This window comes from Mercurialis annua, linkage group LG4, assembly GCF_937616625.2.
Source record: "Mercurialis annua linkage group LG4, ddMerAnnu1.2, whole genome shotgun sequence".
NCBI lineage: Eukaryota > Viridiplantae > Streptophyta > Magnoliopsida > Malpighiales > Euphorbiaceae > Mercurialis > Mercurialis annua.
Genome location: NC_065573.1, coordinates 37,017,912 through 37,044,281, shown reverse-complemented (window position 1 = coordinate 37,044,281; position 26,370 = coordinate 37,017,912). Strand labels below are relative to the sequence as shown.

The following is a 26,370-nucleotide window of genomic DNA, read 5'->3' as shown; positions in this document are numbered from 1 at the left end:
CTTTCAACAAATTAAACTACAAAATAATAGACAATAATAAAATACAAACAAAAGAAATCAAAATACAAAGAAAATTCTAAATATAGATCCCAAAACTTAACACAACGAAATTGTTGGAAGGGTGTTTCGAAATTTTCTTGCACCGATTTGTCAATCAAACCGTTTGAACCGTTGAAGCCTACTATTCCGATCGTTGATTTTAATCTTCATTAAAACTCAATAGAGATAGATACATATCCTTTTCATTTCTTAGATCTATAATACTAGAGTTAAATCTCAAACAAACACTAAAATTTCTCGTGGATCTAAGAAATACAAACAAAGGAGAGAAAAAGACTTTAACTTTATTTCTAACAAACAAGAAACAAAACTCAAATCAAACAAAACCTAAACTTTTATTCTTAGATTTATTGAGATAGAAGTAGATCTAGAAAAGCCGGAAAATTCATCTTCTCCCATCTCAAAAAGATGAAGAGAAAGGAAGTTTTTTTTAGAGAGAAGTGAGAGCACCAAATTTTAGAGAGAGAGAGAGAGGCAACTTCACTCCTTTGTTTGATGGTTGATTTAGTTTTGCATAAATTTGACTAACCGAACAAGTTTTGCATAACTTTTTGGTTAACCGAAACTGATACTAAATTTTTGTTTAATTACCTAAATATAAATTGGTTTTAAATTTTATTAAATCAACCCGAACCCAAATGAACCATGCTCACCCTTACTTCTATGAACAGAAAATTACACAGAATGTTCCATAAAAGAGTTTAGTCAAGTGCAGAGTGACTAACTATGCTGACTCAATAAGATGAGTAGGCCAACTGCTAGAGAGTTAATAAATTTACACTTCCTAAAATTGAAGTTATTATCTACTTTAGAAATTAATCACCTAATTTATACAAACTTGAGCAACTGGGCATGACTAAAATTCCCTCAAATAACCACTAAACACTCTATAAATACAATTGCTCTAATTAATCACTTGAACAAACCATTAATTTGTCAATTGAAAGTTGATTAAAGGATGGAAATATTATTTCATAAGCTAGTAACTTTAGTTTGTGCATTAATTTTTGTTGCAGGAAAATTAACAAGTGTGGCTGATAATGCTGCATCAACTGTTACATATGTGTTTGGTGATTCTTTGACAGAAGTTGGAAACAACAACTTCCTTCAGTATTCTCTTGCAAGGTCCGATTATCCGTGGTACGGGGTTGATTTTTCCGGCGGGCAGGCCACCGGAAGATTCACTAATGGCAGGACTATTGGTGATATAATATGTAAACATATTTATTTATCTTACTGATATTTTGTTAGAGGATACTTACTATGATAACTTTTTCAGCATTATGGTTTTCATCTAAATTTTAAAAAATCATTGTTTCCTCCCTAGATTTAGGTAAGGATAAATCGAGTCGAGTCCACTTGTGAACTATTCGAAATTGATAGTATTTCAACTCGAGTTAATTACCAAATCAAGTTTGAGCATTAAGATACTCAATTTGATAAGCTCGCTAACCTAATCAACTTTTAATTTTTTTATCATTTATAATTATACATGTTTACATAAATATTAAAATTTTTTTATTAAAATTTTAATTATTCATGTAGAATTTTATCTAGTCTGATCAAGTCAAATCCTAGTCTCAAATGTTTTAAAAAGTTCATGAACGAACTCTTAAAATGAACTCACGGGTTCGTGCTGAGTTGTACTTTTAATTTTAAAGTCAATTTAAACTCAAATTTGATAGTATTTCAATTCGATAGCGTTCAAGCCGGTTTTCACGCTTTAAATTTTAGAGTCGATTCAAGCTTAAAATTTATAGTGTTTCGGCTCGACTCGATAATGCTATTAATATCAGGTATTAGAAATCTGAAATCTCGTTTATAAGAGTAATTTTAGTTAAGTAGGACTCAATTATTTATAATGATGATTTTTTAAAAATTTGGAGAGAAAAATATTTTAACTTATCACAGCTGATAGTAATTATTTCTTTATTTAATTAATTTAATGAAATGTTTACCCTGTCTAATTAATATTTTCTATCTTGAAATGTTAATGTTCATACATGTGAAATTTGTAGCTGAGAAGCTTGGGATTTCATCACCACCACCTTACCTATCATTGTCAAAGAATGATGATGCATTACTAAATGGGGTTAATTATGCATCCGGTGGAGCTGGAATCCTTAATGACACTGGACTTTATTTTGTAATCTTCTGTTCTTCTTATTAATCATTAATTGTTAACAACTTAATCTAATTCTATAATTATGTTACTAAACTGTATACTAATCATATTATTGCAGATTCAGAGATTATCTTTTGATGATCAGATAGATTATTTTAACAACACCAAAGAAGTCATCAAAGCTAAAATAGGAGATGAAGCTGCAAACAAACTTACCAATGAGGCTCTATACTTCATTGGAATTGGTTAGCTACTCCATACGAATCGAAAAATTCAGTTCGATTTGATTTGACACTATAATTTTGTTTAATTTTCAAGTTCAATTCGAGTTTCCAAGTAAAACAGTTTTAGTTAAGTTTTGCAACAATTAGATGGAACTAAGAATAACTGAACCTACTAGTTCGGTTTTATTTTAACAAAAAAATTATAATATCTTTATAGATTTGTCAAGTTCATCTAATTATTTACTCTTGGATACCTTTGCAGGCAGTAATGACTACGTAAATAATTTCTTGCAACCATTTTTAACCGATGGCCAACAATACACACATGATGAATTTCTTGAACTCCTAATTTCCACATTACATCAGCAACTTACAGTTAAAAACCTTCCATAGCTCATTTAAAAAAAAATCGTGTTAAAATTATAAAACACGCTCAAATTAAGAAATTTCTTTTACAATTATTCCGAACTTATAAATACTGGTGTTGTTGATTGCAGAGACTACACCAACTAGGTACAAGAAAAATGATATTCCATGGGCTGGGGCCTCTAGGGTGCATTCCTTCTCAAAGAGTGAAATCAAAAAAAGGGCAATGCTTAAAAGGAGTGAATGAATGGGTTTTGGAATTCAATTCAAAAGTTCAAAACCTAATTTCCTCTCTAAATCAAAAGCTTCCTAATGCCAAATTCTTATTTGCAGACACTTATGGAGATGTTTTGGATTTGATCAACAACCCAACTTCTTATGGTAAATTCTAGCTTAGTCTCATTCAACATTTATTAAACTTTTCAAATCTTTAAACATTTTTAAATTTAAGGTATATTGAACAAAATCTAAATTCTTTTACATAAACCTAAGCTCACTAACATCCATCTATAATATAACATGTGATATGATTGAGTTAAAACCACCAATTAATTAGTGATTTTAAATAATCATACCACATGTAATACAATAAAAGAATCAAGTAAATTTATCATTTTTATATTTTCTTCATCATCATTAAAAGTTATTTTCTTTAATATTTTTCTAATAATCAACTTATTTCTTTCAAAATTCATTCTTAATAACAAAAAATAATTGTTATATTTTCCAACACAATTTATAATCATTTAATTACCAATGAAGATAAAAACGAATATTGACATCTTCAAAATATTAAACTAATAATATTGAGTTTAAATATCATTAGTTTAACATTTCAAAAGCACCAAATTCTCTTTAAATTCATGAAAAATTAAATAAACTACAAACAATATCAAAAATAACAATTACTTCTGAAACTAAGAATAGATTCTAAATTAGTAATTTTTTGCAAACAGGTTTCAAGATTTCAAACACTTCATGTTGCAATGTGGACACAACAATAGGAGGATTATGCTTGCCCAATTCAAAACTATGCAACAACCGCAAAGATTATGTGTTTTGGGATGCATTTCATCCTTCAGATGCAGCTAATCAAATCCTAGCTGACAAATTCTTTAAACTCCTCTTCTCAAACCCTAATTCTACTAAAAATCTAATTTTGTAATCAAAAGATCATATATAATAAGGGGTTATATTCAATTAGATTGAATTGATTGCTCTCAGTCAAAGGCCATATATTTTCCACATGAGAAAAAACTTGGAAAAAAACAGGGTAAAATCCTCCTTTGATTAAGCCAAAGAATTACTCATAAGCACTTGAAAATTGCATTCATCCTCATCTCTAATCAAGTGAAAAACAGTAAAGATTTCACTTAATTAAAGAAAAAGAATCATCAAGCAATCATCAAGAACAAATAAGCCAAAATCCTTGGCTTAATCAAAGGCTGATTCATAAACCCTAATTAGATTCCAAGAATCTCTGATTCAGTGTGGTTAAAGCAAATGAATCATCATTGAGCAAATTACTAAAATGTAGAACTTTCGAGAAAAAGCAAGTATTCATTGAAATACAAAGATTTGAAATCTGCTTGTCCATAAAGTACAGATTTCTTGATGTTGCATCGCTTTTCGTATTCTTTGAGCTATGAATTAAACAGCTTCGAAGAATGATACGCAGATGCTTTCCGGTTAGATCCGAACATAGAGATTTAGTGGAAGATGAAAACAAAAATCAGAATTTGAATTTGAGGTTATGAATTAGGGTAAGGGAAAGGTTTTATAGGCTATAGCATTAGGGTTTTCGCAAAACGGGTCCATTTTGGTCATTTTCAATCCGACCCTATATAAAAATTGGTTGCTTTAATTTAAAATTCAATGAAGGTTAATTTTGCCCCTACATTTGGTGCAAATGGTCAATTAGGTCTTAGAATAAAAAAAAATAGATTGACATTTTGTCTCGTTTTCTTCTCTCACTTTCAAATTTTCCAATAATTTTATATCAACTTGACTCCAATTTGTACATAATGCTTCAATCGAATTTTACCACAACATTGTGGGGGTAAAACATGCTAAAATACCAATTTCTGAGGGGTTTCTTTAAAGTTTAAACCATAAACATGACCTAATCAGATTCTAATTTTCTCATTTAAAGAAAACAGCATCATAAATTACAAGAATTCTGATTTCAGATCACAACCAGGCTATGGTTAATAGCTCAATGACAATTGATGTTTTTACATAATCTGATAAAAATAAATGAATATGTAGCATTTTAAATGGATTTTTTTTTGCAATGCACAAAGGTAGTAAATGGAATAGCAATCACAGCTCTCATTGAAAAGAATGATAGAATTCAGTTTTGAAGCCAAACTCAGTCCAGGCTTGTTTTCAGCTTCTTTTGTACAAAATTTTAATTTAGCCACTAACCCAAAAATCCATTCAAACCTCCACCAAATGAAGAGGTAAAAATGGAAAACCATTCCACAAAAAATTGGACGAGTTTGCAAAACATTTCACCATTTACCACCTAGCTTCTACAACAAAACTAAGATCCACATTACAACTCCTACAAGCATCCACATGCTCATGAATCTTCTGTGACAGGCGTCTCGAGCAGGCGAATCGGAGCTTGTAGAATTCATAGATGGTGCTGTTATGTTTACTAAACTGCCATTGATCCTGCCAGAGCTGCAAACAGAAATCCATGACAAATTAGCAACGTCCGCTCTCCGTGCTACGTGCAGAATATGCGTGCTAATAATGTACAATGCCTAATGCAAATAACAATATACTCGTGTGTTTGATAAGTGTATGCAATTGATAAGTATAGAGTTATTATAGCAAATTTTACCTTCCAGAAAATAAACAGGTGCCATGACCTACACCATTGTAACAAATAGGTTATCATAACATGAGCTATGTATAAACAGCAACAAAATTTAATCGGAACGAACTTGAATAAATATAAATAATATAAGTAGCTGTGATACGCAATGCAGTATTTAAATAACTTGGAGCTTACTTGGATTTGTGGTAGTGATAGATGCCACTCCATTGAAGTCACAAGTTCCAGGAGTCTTCCCCATCTGATGATAGTATGTGTCAAAGGCATAGGTCGCATGCGCAGCTACATTGTCTGGTTCATAGCACGATTCGCCCTGCAACAAAGATGAGCAGTCGACCTTTCCAGGTCCGCATGCCCAATCCAAAGCAGCCTGCAGCATCTTCGGATCAGCACCGTCTTTAGCAGTGCAGAATGTTTGGTTGGTTGTGTCATTGGCTAATACCAAACCAGACCCAGTCAAGTGCAAAATGTAAACAGGCTCTCCATTTGCATTAAATAGTCCCCAGTTTTTCTCCGAAACTGGTCCAGCTTTTGTATCTTCATTATAAAGCTCATAAATATATGTACTAACAGCAATTCCAGGATGTTTTGGGGTTCCAGTTTTGTTCAAAACATGCCTAATCAAATTACTGTTGTATGTGTTGGCATTGTCTGTAGTTGCGTCTGGCTCATTAGGGTCGCCTTTAGACGGCCAGCCGGATTCAGTCACCACAACAGGAATGTTGGTGAAGTTTAAAAAAGCCATAGCAAAATATGCTGCATCAACCATTGCATCAAAGACATTGGAATAGTGGACCAGAGTATTGGCATCGACAGCTTCTTTGTTGGGAGCAAGAGGCTTGAGGAGTGCGTAATCCAACGGAATTACACCGTTTGATTGCATATAGTCATAATAAGGATATACATTGAGCATGAGGTACGAGCCTGAAGACTGCAAGAAATTGAACATGGGAACCAAAACAGGATTCCAGGACCGGTTAAAGAAAGCTTGCGAAGGCGGGAAAGAATCAAGGATAATAGAGGAAGAAAGGGGTGTCGAAACTTTGATTTGGCGATCTAGATTGGACGCCACAAGTGCCGAGTGAATGAGTTTCATGGCATTGACAAGGACCGATGCTGCATTCGGAAGAGTGGTGAGAATTTCGGAACCTACTGAAATGGCTGTGATATTAGTGGCTGGATAATGAGCTACAACATTGCGGGAGACCCAATTCGCAGCCGTGGAATTTGACTGACCGATTCCTAGGAGCTGTTCATTGGGGACAGAGACCATAACCTGAATGCCAGTATTTGCAAGCGCAACTAACATTCCACGGTCAGCATTATATAATCGGACATGCCTGATTTGCTGAGCTTTGAGCAGAGCTGCTACTTGAGTTGGGTGGGGCATGTCCGATAAGTCTGTTCCAATATTAACACCAATAAATGGTTCTGCAAGCAGGGGAACACACTTGTTAGAAATAAATTGAAACGGATACATTAAAACAAACTCTGAATCACAATGTCAAAAACTAAGACTCGACAAGTTTCCATGCAAAATGGATGGTGATCAAGCCTTATGGAATACATAAATGATCATTAATTCCACCAAGAGTTACTCATTGCAAAGTAATACGCAGAAGAAATGATGAAAATAAAGTTAAATTCCTCACAACCTACCCGTTTTTACAACTTCTCTATCTCAAATTTTCTCCATTCCTCTCTAAAAACTAACACTGAAACACATGTACCACTCCTTATTTTAATTCAAAGTAAATTAATTACTATGTACCACTCTTTGTTCTAATAAAAGACATGCATCTATCTATTCTCTTGAAAATGAAGCTCTGATATTTTACTCACTCCTAAGGGAGTTTAGTATGGCATTTGAGGATCATGTCTGCAAAATATTTTGCAGTTCAACTTTTGTTAATAAAATAACATCATTTGAACTATGTAAGTTCTTAGTATATTTCATTGGCATTTCTCCAAGTTACCAAATATGCAATGAAGAAAATAACAGTTAAATGTTAATCAAGCATGCTGGCATTACATTTATATAATGAATTAATGATATACTACTACTAGATCTTGTAGAATAATTTTATACATATTCATCCATGCTTTGGGGGCAAGAGTAAAAGTATTTCAATATATTAAGGAATACGAAATAAATATAGAAACATAGCTATTTGGCCCATACTCAAATGAGTCATTAAGTCCAAGAAAAAGTGCCTAAATTCTCTAATTCTTGGATATTAAACTCTGTAGATCACTAAGCTTTCCTCAAATTACAGTAAGGTCACTAAAAAAACTTTTGTTACAAAATGGTCATTGAACTAAAACTTTTATTACAAAGGGGTTCAGCCATCTAAAACGTTGCGTTTTAAGCAAAAACACAATATTTTTGCTTACGTGGCAAGCCAAATTTACAAAAAGGAACATAGTTCAATGACCTTTTTGTAATAAGAGGTATTATCTAGTGACATTTTTGTAATTCACGAAAAGTTTAGTGTTGTTTTTGTAACAACATAAACATTTTTGTAGTAAAAAGTATAGTTCAATGATCATTTTATAACAAAAATATTTTTAGTGATCTTTCTGTAATTTGAGTAAAGTCTAATGATCTACAGAGTTTAGTATCCCTAATTCTTTTACTATTTGGACAACCAAAGCATAGACCAGACACCAACAAAGACTAAATACAAACAATTTATGAGCTGCCATCTTTTTTCTTTATTCATTTTGCTCATTGTTGAAGTAAATGGACATATATAAAAAAAAACTTTACTCCTTAAAAATAAATAAATTAGAAAAACATTCACATACTAGCATTTAATATGCATATTTAAGACCCCTAACTACCCTTTTTCTATCATACTCTTAATCTCCTTAATTAAATACACTAAAACAAAATCACTTAGCTAAAAAGCTAAAATCTTCACTAAAACTCAATGTATAGACAAAAATATAGCAAAAAAAAAGAACTAAAGCTGACCTTCATCAAGTGAAGCAAGAGAAGCAGAAGCAGAAGCTAAAAGAATGAACACAAAAACAACCATGGATTCAACCTTCAATACCATTCTCATTTTCTTTAAAGAATTTCAAGAAAAATGAAAAAGAAAAAAAACTTAATAATGCAGATAGAGAGAGACTGTGTTTTTCAGTCTGAAAAATGGTGAGAGTGAGCAAGAAAGTAAAGAAAGTGGGGTAAGAAATATATATGGAAGAAGAAGCAAAATAAAATTGTGTTGAATTAAGTGATCACGTGGACACATTTGTCAGAGAATGAAGGGTCAAGATTTGATCTGCAGAAATTGTTTAGGACACAGTAACCTATAGGTAGTATTTATGCATTGGATTTATGCTAAGAAACCCAAACCCAATGCAACTTTTGCTGCTTAAACCGACCAATAGCTGCTTGCTTGCTAGCCGTTTCTTGCAGGGATCTTTGCTGTTAAGTCCCTCATGTTTTCAATTTTTTAGCATTTTGTTCTTCTTTTATTTTAGGCTATAGATTTTAGTCCATTGTTTAACTTTATATTACCATGAGCAATTCAAGAATTACAAAATAAAGGAGTGAAATTTAGAGTTTAGAATTAGATGAAGGAATATTTGAGTTGAGTATCACTTAAAAGAGAAGAAAATAAAATTTTGAAAAATGAGAATAAAACAAAAAAAAATTGAATTATTCATGTTTGATTAAAATACATTCTTGTTACAAAATATTTGTTCATTTTGTTATTTTTATACTATTTAAAAAATACAAAATAAAAGTAGTTGACAATTGCAAAACAGAGAGAACTTATAAGATAAGAGTACCTTTTTCATCAATGAGAACCATCAATTCTCCATTTTAAATAAAAATGAGGAGTGAGAATATGATCGAATTTTTAAAAAAATTCCATCTTTTATTTTTTTACTCAACCAATAAATATTTTAATAGATCGATCATATTTTCATTCCTTCTTATTTTTTTTTTTCATTTTTAAAATTAAATCAAGCCATATTTTAAACTTTTTATTATTGTATAAGAAGATAATACTGATATTTTTAAATACATTCAAATGTAATTAGTTTATGCTATAAAATACTGTATATCTCATTGTCCAAAAAAAAGTCTCATTTATATTCTGAAAGCAGTATCAAGATTTAGATGCTTAACTATTAAGAAGAATTAATAAATTCATTTATAAAGAAATGTTGGGGTTGAAATGTTTAGTTTTATAATAATAAGATGGAAAGTGTCTACATGGGCTAACATAAGGTGGCTTGTTGTATTTAACTGTTTCTTGAATGTGTAAAAAATATGTAGTGGGCCCCTTTTAGTACAAAACAAACAAACAGTGAGATGGTGGGGCCGACGGTACATAACTCTCAACGGTCAAATTTATTTATTGTCCTTGTTTATGATTATTGGCTGCCTTTTCCACGTCCTCATCCTTTGCCTTTTCCCCTTAATAATAGGCAAAATCATTATCTTTGATCCTAATTGGAAAAGGCCTAATTCCTTAAAAAAAACCCAACTTGCACTTTTTCTTCGTTTATACCCTGACCTTGTAAAAACACCATTTGTGCCCAATTTTGGATTTTTATGTTTCATCCCTACCCAAAAGCATTAAATTATACTCTTTTCATTTGAAAAAGAGTTTAAAACATACTTTTTTCTATTTTAAAATATACAAATAAATCCTTAAACTTAAAAAATAATCAAATACATCCAAATAATTAATTTTTTTTAATTTTATAAAATAATAAAAAAATTAAAAAAAATTATTATTATTTTAAATTTTTTTGTCGGAAATATTTTTTTAAAAAATTTAAAAAAATTCGGAAATATTTTTTAAAAAAAATAAAAAAAATATTATTATTTTTAATTTTTTAAAAAAGATTGTATTTTTGTACTATTAATAACATTAATATCTAATTAGTATATAAGTTAAAAATGAAGGATTGTTTTAAACTCTTTTTCAAATGAAAAGAGTACAATTTAATGCTTTTGGGTAGAGATGAAACATAAAAACTCAAAATTAGGTACAAATGGTGTTTTTACAAGATCAGTGTATAAACGAAAAAAAATACAAGGTGAGGGTTTTTTAAGGAATTAAGCCATTGGAAAATACCATTACCAACCATATTCTTAAAAAAAAAAACATATTCTTTTATGAATAAAGAATCAATTCACCCCTCAACTTGATACGAAATATCAAATAAGTCATTTTCGAACAAAAATAGTCAAACGAATCTCTCAACTTATCGCTTCCGTATCAAATTGCACCTCTCTTAGAGAATGAAACACACCCTCCAATTTGAAATGGTAAAAAAATTAAAATTGTGCTTAGTGTTTATCTCATTTCTAAATTAACGCTTAAGAATTTTTAAATTTTAATTTTCCTCTTATATTTTAAAACATCAAAAATTAAATTATTTTCTAAACCAAAATTGAGAATTACTTTTTAAATTTTTTACATTCCGTAACTACCGGAGGAGCCATCGTCTGCCGTCACGTAATACACCTAGTCTTCATTTTTTTTAAGATAAATAGCCGAGTTCATCCTCAAAGAGAATGGACTCAGATCTGGATTCATCATCTTTGAAGATGAACTCGATCTGTATCATTCTCTTTGAGAATGAAAAAGAAAGGTATGAAGTGTAAAAGTGCTAAAAAAAGTTTCTCAATTTTCATTTAAAAAATAATTTAAATTAGTGTTTAATCTAAGATCTTTATTAGTGTTAATTATGATTATTTTTTTAATTAGATAATCCTACTTTTTTCTTTTTATCAAAAAGGTGAAATTGATCCGTTTTTGCCAAGTTGTAGGTTGAATTGTCCGATTTTGTTAAGTTGTGGGTTGAATTTCATTTGCTCGAAAATAACTTATTTAGTATTTTGTGGCAAAACGAGGGGGTGGAATGATCTTTTGTTCATTATGTTTAAGAACAAATCAGCCTTACATGACTTTTTAGTCTAAGAAACACGCTTATATTTTAATATTAGTTCAAAAGTGCACCTGGTAATTTCATAAACAGTCCCCTAACTTTAATCTCTATCCCAATAGTCTTTAACGTTTAAGTTTTAACAACATAACCCAATATTCTTGACTTTAAATTGATATCCAAACACTACATTCATGCCATCTATTTTTTGCTAACACAGTTAGTTTTAATAACGCGACATGTCACTTTATAATCCATTGAATGATGTTTCCTACATTGCTTACAATATTAATTTATTTAATTTGACAATTTTCATATAAATAGTCACATATACTATATAAATACCAACATTACATAAAACAATTTTATATTTAAAATAAAACAAATACAAAGTCTATTACAATGATCATGATTGACATAACCCATATTTGACCATCTCAGTAAACCTGAACTCCACTTGTACATAAGTTTGTATGCTAAGCGACTAAAGGGATTATGTTCTAATGCATTTGGAAGATTATTTTTTTTTATCAAATGCTAAAATTTGCATTGATAATAATAAAAATTAGATAAACGATTTTTTGACATATTAAGTAAACTATTTTAAAAAGAATGATAAGAGCTGTAAAAATATAATCATCGAATAAGACTAAACTAACCATCAAAGGTCACCCAAATACATAAGTCAAGATAACTAGATTTAAAAATTAAATTTAGTTAAAATACAATAATAAATTATAAATCTAAATAATTACAATAAAAAAAGCAATAGATCTAAGATCTAAGGGACAATAATCAAATTAAAAAATCTAAATTTATAAATTAACCTTCTAAATAAACGATTTCTGCCTTCATCATTTGATGTGAATGCAGGGTCTTGCTATAGTCCGCGTAGGACGCGAGGCACCAACTCTGGCAAAATGAAGCATTAGCTATTTTCCTGCAAGGTAGCCAAAGGACGAATCAATGCAGAGAAAAGAGCAAATAAAATTCTCATAGCAATTTTATCATTTAGAATTCATAAAAAAAAAAGAGCAATGAAAGTTCTTTGAGAAGGAAACTAATGATAGTAAACAAGTCAATGCAATCTATTTTAATAAAAAAATGATGAGACATGAACAAGGCAACACTTGAACTTCTAATTCTAAGTATTTCTGCAGTTTGAACTTTAAAAGAAAACTATTAAACTAGCAGAGATCATGCTACATGGTACAAATTCAGACTTAAGCCGAAAGAAAAGTAACACTAGAAACCCAGCTCGCCAAAGCAATTGGCAATATTCACATCAAGAACATGGGACTTGGTCAAAAGAAAAGAAAACGCAAAAGTTAAATTTTTGCCCAATTTAAATAACAGTGAATATGCAAAAAGTTCTGCAATCTAATCTATTTCTCTCATATAACTAAATCATTAATTTAAATCCTAAATTTGCAAAAACTGAAGAAAACATATTAATTGAACATAGATGCAACATGTTTAAGCCCGCTCAAGTCTGGGCCAAGTCCACCCAAACTCGATAGCTCAACCATGAACAAGTATAGCCCATAGCCAAATTAATTACAGTGCAATCATAAAAAAAAGAGAAAATTACACATATTACGGGCTAAGCCTATTTTATTCTCAAACATACGGTGGCAATTTCTGTTTTGAAATATACAATCTCTCTTTTGATATATACAATTTATAAGTTTGTTTTTAATTTAATAACCTTTATTATTGTTATTTTGTACCTTCATTAAAAGGGAAAACTATTTTACAATCTTCCAAGTTTGGTAATTTAAGATTCATGCGAGATTCTTGCCATTAAACTCTCCACTATTTTTGACCATTTAATTCATCAATCTAACCTACGCATTTAGAATTTTTGGTGCACAAGAGAAAAAAGTTTTCCATCGCTTCTACAATCTGAGTCAGATCTCACTTGAAAATGGTGGCTACATCGGTTCTCTGCAATTAATCTCTTGTTTTTTCTTCAAATAAGCATCTTTTCCTTCCAATCGGCTTGAGGAACCAGTTGTTGCCGTGAAAGTCCTTTCCAATTTCATATTTTGGTTCTGAGGAAACGTCGGCCATCTATTCACGAACGGCGGCAGCTTCATATTAGACCGCCACTGATTTTGATCGATGAAGGTGATGATCCACGCCGCCGCTTGAATTTTGGTCAACAGAGATTCATTTGTTTTTTTTGTTTATGAACACAGTTGTTATCAGTGAACAAAATGTTACTTTGTTCTTGTTTAAGGTTCTTGTTTTATGATTTTGGTTAAATGTTATGTTTAATTCTGTTTTAGTGTTATGTTTCTTGTTGGTTAACCAATGGTGTACTAATTGTAAACTAATAATTTTATTCTTTAATACACTAATGGTTAACTTTGGGTAAACTGTTGGATGTCTTCCAATAATGCTACTGATTTTCTGTTGTAATTTTTTTTCACTTATATATCTGTAGTTGTTTATTAATGGTTAATTAATGGTACACCAATAATTTTATATTTAGTACTCTGTTAGTAAACGTTGGGTCAACCGTTGGTAAACTTGTAATAAAGTTTATTTTGAATAAATCATTAGTAAATTTGAATTGTGTATTTTAAACAAAATCTTTTTAAATTTAACGTTAGTAACCTGTTAGTATGCCGCTGGTTAACCAAACCGTATTTTGTCTGAATATTGAATATAAAATAAAAAATTTGTTAATTATCTTTTTTTATTAGTTAAAGTTAACTAATAAGTGATTACTGGTTAACTGACAGTTAATTAATTTGGTGTACTGTTAATTTTAGGATATATTATTGTTAGATTTATCTAAAAATGATTTTATGATTTTAATAGTTTTTTTATTAAATTTAATTTATTAATGGTTAACTACATGTAAACTGACAGTGTATTAGTTTTTTTTACAAATAAATGAATTTATATTGTGTATTCATATTTGTTGATTGTTTATGATGAGTTGATGAATTTTTTTGTTTTGTTGGATTTTTTTTATTTTTCAAATGCTTGTTGTTTTCATTTTTTTAATCATTTTATTTTTTTGGTTTTCTTTTGCCGTTTATGGCATATAATTCAAATTATCAACTACTATAATTAAAGATTATTAAAGATTCTTGAATATTAATTGCTATATATTTATGCTTTGAGATTTTGTAGGAGATTTTACTTTTAACTACTTCCTTCCTTTTATATAGTTGACAGTAATCCTCAAATATCATAAAGTTATTTGTGCAATTTAGAAACTTAAAAAACATGTCATCAATTTTTTTTTGATCAACAGTAAAAATCTAATTAAATATAGCCATATAGGGTACTTATTTAAAGAAGCCTAAAAAAAAAGAATTAGCTAATTACCTATATTAAAAAAATATTAACATTTGATAACCCTAAAATTCTAACTTGATTTACATACCCCAAACGTGTCAGCCACTTATGTTTTTACTCTGCGCTTTATTTTTTATACTCCACTTATACCTAACATGTTTTATTCCTATTTTCTTCTTCTTCTTCTTCTCTTCTTCAGCTTATTTAAAGTGAAAAAAACAATAATAAATCAACAATTAAATTCAAAATCTTCAACTCATAACAATTCAACAAATTGATTTTTTTAATTATATCATTACTTTTTAAAAATTTATTGTGACTTTCAAATTTAATTTCGATCCGCTCGAATTTTTAATTCGTAATCAAATAGTTTCAAATTTCACTTCGAATTCAAATCTAACGATCATAACTTTCTCTAAAAATAAAGAAAACTGTAAATTATTAATTTATTTGTTCTCATTAAAAATTTATTAAAAACGGTTTCAAACGGTTTCAATTGCAGTTTCAAACTGTTTACAAAAGTTTCAAACAGTTTAATACAGTTTCTAAAAAACGCTTTCAAACAGTCTAAAAATAACAGTTTCAAAACCGTTTACAAAAGTTTCGAATAATATAAAACAGTTTCAAACCGTTTACAAAGGTCTCAATCAGTCAAAAAAGTTTCTAAAAAACACTTTCAAATAGTTTAAAAATAACAGTTTCAAACAGTATAAAACAGTTTCAAACCGTTTACAAAGGTTTTGAACAGTATAAAACAGTTTCGAGAAAACAGTTTTAAACGATTTCTAAAATTAATTTAAAACATTTGAAAACCAGGTCAAAATATCATTAATGAAGAACATTACGATTTTTTCAAAAAAAAGTTATAAAAAATTCCAAAAAACGATGCTACAATAATTTAAAACAACATAGAAAAATAATAGAAGGAGAAGAAGAAGAAGAACTTTCTCATCTATTACCATCATATTATCTATTAAGCTCTTTTTTTATTCAATTTTTTTATTTTAAAGTTCATTTGTATAATGTGGAAAATAGAAAAAACAGATTCAAAAAAAACGAAGAAAAAAAGTTGCCGAGGAAAGAAGAAGAAGAAGAAGAAGAAGAAGAAGAAGAGAGAAAAAAGGAAAAATAAGAAGGAAGAAAGAGAAAAAAGAGAGAAAATGGGAGAGAAAAGAAAAAAACGAAAAAAAAGGAGAAAGAGGAAAGAGGAAAAGAGGAGAGAAAAAAAAAAGGAAAAATAAAATATGCATGTGTTTAAAAGAGGAGAGTAAAAATACAAACGAGTTATTTTGCTAATTGAGGTACAACTAAAAATAATAGAAAAATAGAGTAAAAAAGTAAATTTTTGAAATTGAGGTATTTAGAACAAATAAGTTAAAAAAAGGAGTGTTTTGTGCAAATTTCTAAAAAAAAAGGCTTAATCACTTAAAACCCCCTCACTTTTTTACCCCTTTTGCAATTACACCTTGACGTAGGAAATTTTTCAATTGTATCTTAATGTAGGTTTTTATATTTCAATTGTACCCCAAAACATTAAATTGACATCTTTTCACTTAAAAAAAAGTTTAAAATAATCTTTAATTTTTTATATTATTAATAATATTAGGGTCTAATTTAAATATAGGTTAAAAATGAATGATTATTTTAATTTGTTTTAATGAAAAGAGGTTAATTTAATATTTTGGAGTACAATTGAAATACAAAATGGCAAATTAGGGTTAAATTGAAAAAATTTCTACATTGGGTATAATTACAAAAAGGGTTTAAGGTGAGGGGGGTTTTGAGTGATTAGGGGAAAAAAATTACCGAGACTCACTGTCTGATTCTGCAGTACTGCTCTCTCCTCCGTCGCCACCGCCACCTGTCGCCGTTAATTAACTTTTCGAGGTACAACTCCTTTCCCGCTATCTCTCTCGCTCTCGCGGTGTTTTCACTGACCTGAACAGAATAATTTACCTCGTTTTAGTTTTTCTAGTAGCATTAAAGAAAGCATATGACACAAAAATGATGGCTGAATCGTGTGTAATTTCGATAAAAACGGAGCCTCAACCCGAAATTGATTGGTCCAATGAGCTCGATCATGTTCCGTTCCTGCTCCGTCGTCAAATGTTACTGTCAAGCAAGCTCATAAATTCCTGCTCTACTACTAATAATAACAATACCAGTTCAACGTGAGTAATTTATGTTCAGCTCTCTTATTTTATTTTATGTTAGGTTTATTTGTTTTTATAAAACAATGAAACTTATGTTTGAATGAACTTGCAGGACTCTGACGAACGGTGATATAAAAAATGAATTCGATTCTCAGGTATTTTAGAGGCATTTTGGTTAGCAGTAAGAATTACTATTATTGTTGTAATTATTTACGAATTTGATTGACTTTTTTTAAGCTTATGCAGACTAGTTTATGTATATTGGGATACTCAGTATTTTGTTTGCTCTAACATTTATCTATTGAGTGTAGTTCATGTTTATATCAATCAATCATAGAAGAAATTTCCTGATTTATTTTTGATTTGACTTCCTTCTTATCTATCTGATGATGACTGATGGGTGAATTTTATGTATGGAAGGGCTGGCTAGTGCATTTACCGACGTTGTTTTCTGCCATTTGTTTTTTAATATCATTTTCAGGGATTTCCAAATGGAAAAGAGACTCATGAACAGTCAATGCAACTGCAAAATGATGAAACTAAATCTTCTTCTGCCGTTCATCTTGTAGCACCACACAATGAAGTTCAAGCGGGTTGTGGTATAGCTGATAAGTGTTCAGAAAAGGACTCTGCTTGTCAAGTAACGGCCTTGCCAGATGATTGTATCGTCCCTGAAATTGAATCGCATGTAAATGTTTGTTCAGATCACGTATAATGTTTAGAATTTATTAAATAGCCTTTGTATTGGATAAGTTGCCAATATATGCAAGGTTTGCCAAATTCAATGCTACCAAATATGCCAAAACAAATGAGAGTTTTTGCTTGCAGAGTTCACAAAAAGACAGCGCCAGCTGCACCATTAATGGTAATGTGCAAATACCGAAGCTTGATAGTGAAATTTCCAGAGACTGGAAGGACTTTGCAGATGATCTGGATCACATTGTACTGAAAGAACGGCAGAGGATGCTCCTTCTAAGGTATATTTTTAAAATTATGTTCCAAATTTTGAGGTCTATTCCTTTCCCTCTCTTAACTCTTACATACTTCTTTATGTTGCTAATCATTTTTTCTTTAATTTCTATCGCAGTAAATTATTGAGATCGGAGAAGCCAGTTCGACAGGTAATTTATTGCTTTCTTCATCGGATAAATGGCATATATTTTATGTTTCATTTAATCAGTAGTTGAAGACTGCTTTAATGTATCTGAGGTATCCTCATTTGCATCTCTTGGCTGAAAGCCTTTTCCTTTCTCACTGAATATTTAGTTTATTCATGGCTTTCTCATAATGAAAGCAATGAAGTAAGTCAAGTGAGGCTTATGCCTGTTCTCTTTCATTTACTTGTGACTCTGTACTCGGTTATGTCTTAACTTTAGACAATCTCATTCTTCTTTCTGGAACTTATTTCTGTATTCCAAGTGCAGCGGTTGGTAAATGTATAACTGGTTGCAGTGTGTAGTGGATAAATGCATTGCTTGATATCTGTGTCTTTAAGCAGATGCAGTGTAGTGTGACAAAGGCTTTGTAAAAGTGGTGTCACTTTTTGAGATGCTTTGCTATCGTATATTTCGTTCCATTTGCAGATGCTTTATTATGAGGCGGTGACACCTATTTTAGTTTTTTTTATAACAAACCTTAGTTTAGTGTTTTAAAGTCTTAATTCTTTCCCGACAATATGTATGTTTATATGGAACATATCTAAGGTGGGCTTCTCCGCATTGATATTTGCGAATTGCCTTATTGGCTTATCCGATGTCTAGATCAGATTAGATTGCAAAACACATGTTGATCTTTTAAATCAACAATTCAAGGAAAAGTAGGAATCTGTTCTTTTTCTCTGTGTCCTAAAATTATGGTTTTTTCACTGTGAAATTGAATTAGTAAACCTTTAAAAGGAATCAGTTTAGGAACATAAGAAAAGAGCATGTAGACATGTTACTATGTTATGGACATACGAGAGTTTATTTTTTGTTCATGAATATATGATATCTATTACTTCTACTAATATAATTTCAGGAGACACCCGTGGAGTTAAATCCAATAAAGACTACTACTAATATACCTGCAAGAAGAAATAGCATGCGCAGTTCAACTATGTTAAACTTGGCCAAAGTGAAGGCTGAACCATTGTATAGTAGTGAATTGCACAAGCCAGGCATGAGTGCTGCTGCTAACCTCTCATTGAACATAAAATCTGTGAAGAGTGAAGTGAATGTCTCTGCTGAACTGAATAGAGATGAGGTAGATGACATGCAATTGCAACAGCGGATGAAGCTACAGATACCAGAAAAAGATTCCAAATCAAATACTTCAGACAATTTTCAGTGCTCGGGGAAAGGTTTCCCTTCTGTTGAGGAAGGCCCTACTGTTATGCAAGCTACAAACCCAATACGTACTAGTTGGCCACGGAAAAGGAAGAAAACTGCCACGTAATGTATTTTTGTTGCTTTTTCTTTTTTATTTGCTCTTTTACATTCTTGCATACTTATTCTTGTTGAAAATAATCACAGGGATTCAATTGAAACAGCTCTAGAGGAAGATGCTCCCGGACTTCTGCAGGTAAAGGACGCCCGCTTTACCATTTCTCATGACATCCAGTTTTTTCTATCTGATTATTTTATTTGGCAGGTGTTGATTGAACAAGGGGTGTCAATTGATGAAATGAAGCTTTATGGAGAGACAGAAAATGATGAACCCATTGATGAATCATTCATTGAAGATGGCTTTGCAGATCTTGAAGCTGTTATATCAAAGGTTAATCAAACACATGTTCCTAACGTTATGATTTCTATCCAGTGATAGATTTTTGTGTGTTTGTGAAATTCAACTCAATTTTTTTTCTTTTCGTTTCTTTTCTCACTCTCGTCTGTGTGTCTACTGACCTCTTATTAATTGAGAGGTGGTGAGGTAGGGGCAGGGCGTGGGAAGTGGGAAAAAATTTCCTGACCTTCTCATGTACAAACTTTTGCTATCAACTAGTTAAAGTTCCTCTGGATTAAGAAAGCTTACAATATAGTAGCACTGTACTGAGTTTTATCTTCCAGAAAATATTTTTTTTTCATTTTGTGATGTCATTGACGCCAACTTTATTTCTTTGTCACAGATATTTTTTCACCAGAGCTCCTTTTTAAAGTTTGGTATTTTAAAGTGCACAAAGGGTACAAAACCCAGTTATTGCTTGGCTTGTCTATTCTCACTTGTGGAGCAGGTAATAAATAAGCACATAATGTGGTGATTTTAACACGATTAAGGTCAACAATAAATCGATATGTATTTTTTTTTACTTTCCTTTATCCAATATTTACAAAAGCATTTTGCAATTTTCATTAATTGATGGCCTATCCTTTTCAGACACGATATCTTAGATTCCGCAATTGGCCTGCTGAATGGGGTTGGTGTCGAGATCTCCAGTCATTTATATTTGTCTTTGAAAGGCATAAAAGGTAATGTTGGAATTTTTTTTTTCCTAAAGTTTATTTCTGCTAATTGGCACCGGCAAATAGTGGTAAAGGGTTTTACTTGATTGCAGAATAGTGATGGAACGTCCTGAGTATGGCTATGCAACCTACTTCTTTGAGCTAGTTGACTCCCTAACCATTGATTGGCAGGTCAGGCGGTTGGTGACTTGTATGAAACTTACTAATTGTGGCAGAATTAACCTAATTGAGAATAAGACATTAACGGTAATCACCTAAATGCTTTTTCTGTGCACTGTTTGTCTATATATGGTAGTTAGGTTAAATCAATTGGAGCACTTGCATATGAAGTCACCTTTTCCTGTGTTGGTTACTTGTGTATTTATTTCTATGCATAGTTCATGCTCTAAGCATGCTTAGACTAGCTCAGTTGCACAAGCTCAGTTGCACAATTAATTCATTTCGTAGCTTATATGTAAACTTGTACTAATGCATTGTATATGCATAAACTTTACACAAAATAGAGGCTCGTCTGGTTAAACTTACTCATTTCTGTAAACCGACAAATGTGTTGATATAATTGAAGTTCGTAATCAAACTGTAAGCACTGGTCAGCTTGTGTTTATTCCTAAATTCATTACACAGATTCTTAGTCTTCTGAATGGGACTGGGAAATACCTCAACCTTCACTGGTTGAGGATAAGTCAGAATTCTGAAATACCATGAATAACATTATTCCATTTCAATACTCTCTGACATTAGTTTTTTCATGTTAAAAATGATCCGCGAAGCTTATATGACTAAACAAGTTCATTCCGTAAATTTTTTAAAGATAAAGTTTTATGAAGTGTGCAAAACCGAACCCAAATTGATAGATTTGGTATGGTGTGAACGAAATGCATATTCCTCATAAGCATATCTATTCCAAATTTATAGAGCCTGAAACTGTGCCAATGAATGATTTTGATGGTCTATGAGCAGTTTTTTTATGAAAGTTTTTGTTGTATAATTTGACCTTAACAAGTGCTATCACCACATGTTTTTTATAATTAGTAATTATAAATTGATATATGATCCTTAACATGTAGCTTTAGCTTCACAAACATCCTCAACACTAATATAATTATTTGTTGAAGCATTTGCATTTTTATTATGGCTCATTGATCCCTGCCTCTGTTTTCTGTTGCATGTAAATCTTTGATTAAGGTTGGAGAAGATTTAGCGGAGGGCGAGGCGAAAGTGTTAATGCAGTATGGTTGGGTACCAAATAGCGGCTTGGGGACTATGCTTAACTACCGTGACAGAGTGTTTCACGACAGGAAGAATGAGAAAGACACGTCAGAATGGAAATCAAAAATAGGTAAGTTACTGATGGATGGTTATAAAGGGGGAAGTCTGGTTTCATCTAGTATTCAGGAAAAATCTTCAGAAATTATGGATGATGAGACCCCTGAAATTAAGACGGAACTGTAATCTAGTCTCATGGTGTGCTTATTGTTAGAATTTGATAGATGAAGCAATCACTAGGTTTGTGCACAGTGAATCTAACCCTTAAAATATCCAAAATAGGTCATCCAAGTCTGAAGTTTAAAAAAATTCAAATCTGATTTGTATTTCATATACATGTGTGTGTGTGTTGGAGGCTTGATGGACTGTGAATTACATAACATGAATATATTATTACTTTACGTTCACTATAAAGATGATAAACACTGTCTAAAATAGATGAATATGGTGTCGTTGAGGCTTGAAGTCGAGATCTGCATATGAGAATGTCACCCAAGCCAACTTTGAGATCCTCATTAAATTTGATTTTTCCATTAGAGGGAGCTCGGAGGACTCAATGATTATTCGTTCGCCGGAATCCAAAGTAAAAATTTTGGTATTGGACAAATTATTAAATTTATTTTCATTAATAATTTTAGACTCCATAGTCCAGGTTCCAATTAAGCTACATTCGAGACTCCTTTTTTGGATCATTATTTGGCCGACCCTTAAAGACCTTAAGCTGAACTGATAAAACAAGTTGAATCCGTTTATGACGAAGATCAAGATCTGTTTATTTGAGAACAGAAGACTTGTCTTCTAATTTCTATAAGTAAGAATACACGTTTATTTAATATTTAGAATCACGAAGCTCAAAAAATGAACTTTTATTTTTTTATATGAATGGGAGAGACATTTGAACTTAATATTTTTAAATTTGAATGTTTATACTATCTTTTTATCATGAGGTAGACGTGAGCTGCACATTTGATGGCAAGTCCTCGTCATTACAAATAATCAACGTTCATATATCATTGCATACGAGCAACAAAATAATATAGAGATATGGATATACCAAACAATTTATATACCATCATATACATATATGATATATTAATATATTCTGCGCGAGGTAGGTTCGAACTCCTAATCTCCAGATATAAGGTGAATATTCCGACTACAAGGCCACACTCTTATGTACTTTACACTATGAGACTGTGCGAGTCTGTTTAGACTCCTACTCATTTTGCTTTCTATAACAAAATCATTTTAAGATGGGGAAATAATTTTCTAAAAAAAAGACTACATAAGGGTGACCTCATTCATGATTAATGAAAACTACAACAAAACTTGTCATCTTCATTGTTCTTTGTTTGTTATCATTGTTTACATTTAACATTAAAACTTTTGCACCAATGGGTTGCTTCCTTTTTGATTCATCACAAATCCAAGTATTTGATTGATTGGAACCTCCAACTTTCTCCAAAAGTTATGTTCCCTTTCACTCATGAGAATGCTATAAATATTTATTACTTTACTTTTCCCTTCCAAAATACAAAAATGAGAAAGAAAAGCAACCATCCAAGTGCATGTTAATATAACCACATGTTACATAGACGACCGTGGCTAATACTTTCTTTATGAGGTTGTCTTGTGTCCTATAATTTTAAGGAAGAAAAATAAAATAAAGAAAAAATTAACCGTAAAATAAATTAGAAATCTTAGCATATTTTGTCATTTTAATATAAATTTTCACTTTGATGATCGAAAATATACACTATTGTTTTTTTTTTCAATTCGGAACATTAAATAATATTTCGATAAAAATTGTGTTGATATGAATGAAGCGGACTTAGAATTTTTTTTATAAGGCGAATAAAACTATACTGAAAGTTTATAAGATGGGTAAGATTGACAAATTATAAATTTAAGGTGGGCATACTATAAGTTTTGAGGTAGAAATACTATAATATACTATACTATTCAATTCTATATTAATACTATTTTTTAATAAATTTAAAATTATAAGATAAACAATTACCTACCATATGATTGTTCTATGTCCGTACTGTTCCAACTTCCACCATCAACTCAGTTTTTTTTTTTTTAGAATTTGCTTGGTCTTTTGAATTATAAAAGAATAATAATTTGTTTTACACTACTAAAACTAAATTTTGTGTTTAAATTATATAATCGCTGAAGTTTATAGTTTATTTTTGCAATTATCTGAACAAATAAAAAGTTTCGATGACGTTATGCATGACATATATATGTAGTCTTATGGTAAATGTTATTTTCATAAGTGCTTTTAACTCATATTTCTTCCCTTTCGTTTCTTTACATTATCATAATGCTCACCCTAAAAATTATGCATTACTGAAATAGAAAAGAAATATTTAATCAAAATTAATTACTAGATGTCCATTTCTTTTTGCCTTCCAAGTATAAATTGTAACGTTCCTCAAATGGAAATATGCCCTCATTCCTAAACAATAAATTCATTTAAATATTTAAATTAACTTGTTATATTACGAGCTATGTGCAAAATACATCCAATAATAACTGATATATACAAAAGTTAAAACCCATATATTTTTATAGTATTTGCTGACATTCTAAATTTATTTCTTTTAAATGTATAAAGTGGTAGACACCAACAAACAGTGGCGGAACTACCCTTAGACTTGGGTAGGCTTCAGCCATGGCTCAATATATATATATTATTGTAAACAGAATTAACAAATAACTATTGTAGCTTAATGGATGAGTCAATCGGCATTTTGTCTATGTTTCGTAGACCTCAGGGGTTCGAATCCATGTGATCACTTTTTCCTTATTTTAATAGAAGTTTTAAATGCTTTATCCAAAATAATTACTTTTTATACTCTGTTAAAAAAAAAATTAATAAGAATTTATTTGATGCTTCTTGTTTGGTAGCAAACATTAAACTAGTTTACATTTATAATTTTACACAAAAAAGGATTAAAGTGTAAAATAATACAAACTTAATAAATTTTATAAAACCACGAATTTTCCTTTATTTTAATAACTTTTTTAAATATATTTTTAAATAATGATTTTTCATACTTTGCAATTATATAAATTTATTTCATCTTTTTAGTTTAGTATCAAAGCTTAAATTAGTTTACATTTATAATGTTACACAAAAAATCTATTAAAGTGTAAAATAATTCAAACTTAATAAATTATAAACATTTTAATTTAAAACCACAAATTTAATTTTTTAATGTTTTAATTTTAAATTTGAGTGGTGAAATAATATTTTATTGAAGCATGTGTATATTTAAGTACGAGGAGTCTCATAATAAATTTATAAAATTTAGAAGAAGAATAACTATATTTGACTAAATCACATATTTTTAATAATTTATTCTAAATTAGTAAATTATTTAGCCCGGGCTGAAAAATAATTCTGGTTCCGCCACTGCCAACAAAGTGATTCATCCTACCAAACCAAAAAAGGAAAATAATTATCCATTATATCTTCAACAAACTGAAATGACTTTTAACTATAAAAAGATTTATATATGTGTGATAGAGTGATTGATACAAGTAACCCTGCCGCCAAAATTTAATTGATCGCATCAAAGACTAAGGAAATGGATATGAAAATATAAATGGGTTATGTGTCTTGAATCTATTTACTCAATAATTTTTATGTAAAATGATATGATTAATTATTTGGGTAGTGTACTCTCCAAAACATGATGTCTCCATATCATATATTGCTAATTATGTCCAATAATATTTAGGATACCCCAAAATCTAAAAAATGGGTACACCTTTGCATAATCCAAAATAAAAAGAATATTGTAGAAGAATGAAGCATGAGAATGCCTATATTAATGGAAGTTGCAGAAGATAAGGTTCCTATAAAATTATATAAATGAGAGAATCAATTAGAATAGTATATAATAAAATATAAAGGGGCTTTTTGTATACTTTTATCATCATCGTTTGAGAAAGTGATGGAACTTAAAATAGGGTAGATGATTTTCAAATATTGTTGAATGTTTTGATGGTGGGGCTGTTTGAATATTGTCTTCGAGTATTCTTTTATTTTATACTTTTTGAAAAATTGGGTGCTATTTATAATTTCATTCTGTAAAGATTCTATTATTTTTTCACCGTAGAATTTGCTCATTTGAGATCGATCTACCGTTATATGCAAGTACAAATTAAAAGTTCTTACTTTGTTATACACGTTAATATTGTGGTTATTAAGAAGGAAATAATAAAAAAAGCCTAATAGTAAAAAAAATTCAAACTTTTAGACTTTTTTTGTTTATATCCCAAACTTTTAAAATTTTAAAATTTAGCCCATTTTTGTTTTTCAATTTCAATTATAGCCAATTGCTCAAATTTTAAGGGGAAAAAAATTCAATATACGCTTCATATTACTTCATGTTTGTATTTTTTTATGGTAAAATGATAAATTAGAATAATATGAAGCATTATGAACGATATATTTAAATTTTATTTCACTTTAATTTGAGCAATTGACTATAATTGAAACTGAAAAATGAAAAATAGACTAAACTAAAGATTTAGAAAGTTTGGCCATAAACAAAAATATCAAAAAGAATGGGATATTTTTTTTTTATGATTAAACCAAAAAAATTGGCTACTCATCCAACTACCTATTACTAATTAGAGTATGTTT

At 30.2% G+C, this 26,370-nt stretch overlaps 3 protein-coding genes across 6 annotated transcripts; 2 read left to right on the top strand and 1 right to left on the bottom strand.

The window, feature by feature from the left end:
* Positions 1 to 979: 979 nt before the first annotated feature.
* Positions 980 to 3,998, top strand: LOC126676593 (GDSL esterase/lipase At5g37690). The gene is made up of 6 exons (XM_050370827.1): positions 980 to 1,274; positions 2,079 to 2,206; positions 2,304 to 2,430; positions 2,672 to 2,784; positions 2,907 to 3,156; positions 3,732 to 3,998. The coding sequence occupies exons 1-6, from the start codon at positions 1,019 to 1,021 to the stop codon at positions 3,938 to 3,940; spliced, it is 1,083 nt and encodes a 360-aa protein (XP_050226784.1). The 5' UTR covers positions 980 to 1,018; the 3' UTR covers positions 3,941 to 3,998.
* A 1,084-nt stretch (positions 3,999 to 5,082) lies between these two features.
* On the bottom strand, positions 5,083 to 8,928 carry LOC126679007 (glucan endo-1,3-beta-glucosidase 2). Its single transcript, XM_050373946.2, has 4 exons — positions 8,598 to 8,928; positions 5,798 to 7,051; positions 5,627 to 5,654; positions 5,083 to 5,463 (listed from the first exon to the last, which is right to left on the bottom strand). The coding sequence occupies exons 1-4, from the start codon at positions 8,686 to 8,688 to the stop codon at positions 5,310 to 5,312; spliced, it is 1,527 nt and encodes a 508-aa protein (XP_050229903.1). The 5' UTR covers positions 8,689 to 8,928; the 3' UTR covers positions 5,083 to 5,309.
* Positions 8,929 to 16,618: 7,690 nt separating this feature from the next.
* Positions 16,619 to 22,108, top strand: LOC126678206 (uncharacterized). 4 transcript variants are annotated; one of them, XM_050373109.2, is made up of 13 exons: positions 16,619 to 16,738; positions 16,830 to 17,022; positions 17,117 to 17,159; positions 17,486 to 17,692; positions 17,833 to 17,981; positions 18,092 to 18,125; positions 19,021 to 19,433; positions 19,515 to 19,563; positions 19,633 to 19,758; positions 20,108 to 20,212; positions 20,356 to 20,447; positions 20,534 to 20,687; positions 21,627 to 22,108. In XM_050373109.2, the coding sequence occupies exons 2-13, from the start codon at positions 16,856 to 16,858 to the stop codon at positions 21,891 to 21,893; spliced, it is 1,806 nt and encodes a 601-aa protein (XP_050229066.1). In that variant the 5' UTR covers positions 16,619 to 16,738; positions 16,830 to 16,855; the 3' UTR covers positions 21,894 to 22,108. The 4 variants fall into 4 exon arrangements, with proteins under 4 accessions (XP_050229066.1, XP_050229067.1, XP_050229064.1 ...); XM_050373107.2 differs by having other exon boundaries at positions 16,623 to 16,738; positions 16,827 to 17,022; XM_050373108.2 differs by having other exon boundaries at positions 16,628 to 16,738; positions 16,818 to 17,022.
* Positions 22,109 to 26,370: the final 4,262 nt, after the last annotated feature.